The sequence below is a fragment of the Echinops telfairi genome, unplaced genomic scaffold, assembly GCF_000313985.2.
Source record: "Echinops telfairi isolate 266 unplaced genomic scaffold, ASM31398v2 ScPeMD7_7467;HRSCAF=8505_1, whole genome shotgun sequence".
Classification (NCBI taxonomy): domain Eukaryota; kingdom Metazoa; phylum Chordata; class Mammalia; order Afrosoricida; family Tenrecidae; genus Echinops; species Echinops telfairi.
Window position 1 is genome coordinate 17,255,512 of NW_022111368.1, and position 1,984 is coordinate 17,257,495.

The 1,984-nt window shown below is 38.9% G+C and overlaps 1 protein-coding gene across 1 annotated transcript; it reads right to left on the bottom strand.

Moving 5' to 3' along the window:
* Nucleotides 1–739: 739 nt before the first annotated feature.
* LOC101655868 (cysteine and histidine-rich domain-containing protein 1-like) lies at nucleotides 740–1,756 on the bottom strand. The gene is given in 2 exon segments (XM_013005096.1): nucleotides 740–1,592; nucleotides 1,641–1,756. Coding segments are annotated over 2 exon segments (969 nt in total).
* Nucleotides 1,757–1,984: the final 228 nt, after the last annotated feature.

Below are 1,984 nucleotides of genomic sequence, written 5' to 3' on the forward strand. Positions count from 1 at the left end.
GATATAGGTTGTAAATCAGGTATAATTTAGTCATACCATACAAAAACAGTTAAATAATCTGGAAAAAAATGTTTACATTATTGCTCAGTTTTTTAAACTGCTGACTTTTTAACTAAATTGATGCCTCTATGTTCAGATTTACAATGTTCTATTCTCTTATACTGCCTGGCAAGTAATATGGGTTTATTGATGTAGTTACCAGTTGCAAATTAATTCCTATTTCAACCAATGCATATATTTCTTTTAATTATTTATTATACCACTTTAGCATCTTCTTAGAATATGTAACTGTCCCAAGTGGGAAAAAACAATACAGAGCTTTATTTCTTCCTTAAAGATTTTCAAGTATCATAGAATCAAAACCCATGAAGAACAGATAAAAAAATTTTTTATCTTGATTTACTAATTTTGAGAATAGAAATAGATGTGAACAAAAGTAAATGTTTAATCTTTCTTTGCTTATACTAACAAATACTATAACTGTTTCTTAGCTGTTTTCTAGCTTCTTCAAGTATAGGACATTCTATGGTTTTCTCACTGAAGAGAAATAAACAATTAGCCTCATGTAGCTCAAAAAAGATGATGCTGGGGAACACGAAAAGATAATGACTTTGGGTTTTAAGAACCTACTTTTGTTGACCCTGAACTACCAGCCTTTGAACAAAACAAATAAGATTACAGCAGCAAGCCTTCCTGTCAGAACACATCATCGTGGAATTCTGAAATAGGTAATAGTTAGTTATTGTTCACCCCTACTCCCCTCCACGCAATCTGTTATAGCTTCTTCTTGTTTTTCTGGCTTTTTAGCTGCAGGTAGTTCGAGGCTTGCCCACTGCATAGGTTCAGCTTTTCTCACAGTGATCTCAATTTTTGTTGCAGTTACATAGCTTCGCTTTACGTCAGTCACGCCCCATAGTTTCACATTTTGATGGAATTCCTTCTCTCCTTCAAATGCAATGAGAACGTTTAACAATGTACTATTTGCTTCTACGCGACTACGTTCTGGAAGTGAATTTTTAGCATAGATTGAAATGGTGACTTCACCTCCCGTCTGATGCCAGTCATGCCTACATGGAACAACTTTCCCCCCAGCATCTTTTTTAGTCCACATGTGTTTCCCTGTAGTACAGCCTTCTTGGGCTAAAAATGTGTTAAAGTCAGAAATCTTTTTCCTACCACAGCTGCAGTATTTCATCCCTTCATGGAAAATAGGTACTCCAGAATGATGTACACAGACTTCTTCTAGACTTTCTAAGCCCTGATAAGTCTCTGAACACCCTCCATTTTTACATGAGGTCCCAATCTTAATTTTATCACTTTTTTCTTCCTGCTTATCTTCTCCTTTTCCTGATGACAGCTTAAGTTTAGCAAGTGCTTGTTTAAAGGAAGCAGGTATTTTTAATTCCAAACTTGTCATGGGCTCATGTGGGCTTGGCCTTTTAATTGCTTCTCCTGGCTTAGGAGCTTGAATGATGCGTTCCTGAAATTTGGGCTTCAATTCAGATAGTTCCTTCTCCGTAGTCTTGACTTAAGGTTTGCCTGGCTCGGGTGGCTTCTCACTATTATGCCTGCCTTTTGTACAGCCTACAATGCTCAAGAAATCAGAAAAATCTGTCGTTCTTCTCTTACAGCAAGACCACCCCTTTAAGGCATCATGAAACACTGGAACACCTGGGTGGTATATGCAAGCATCGTCAGCGTTGGTCTCCGGGTCAAAGCGTTGGCCACAGCTGCAGTTGTAGCACAGCAAGGCCATGTCTTCCCCGCGGAGAGCGGGAAGGGCCAGGCACTGGGGACCACCGGAGGGTGCGTGTCTAATGGTCCGGCACCGGTCTGACGGCTGCTGCGGCTGCCGGCTTCCAGAAACGCCTAAAGTCTCTAGTTTTAAACACTATTTAACCTTTTATTTCTCAGGATGCCTGCCCAGTACTCATAATCATATAGAAATATTTGAATATTACATTCTTGTTTTTTAAATGTTCAT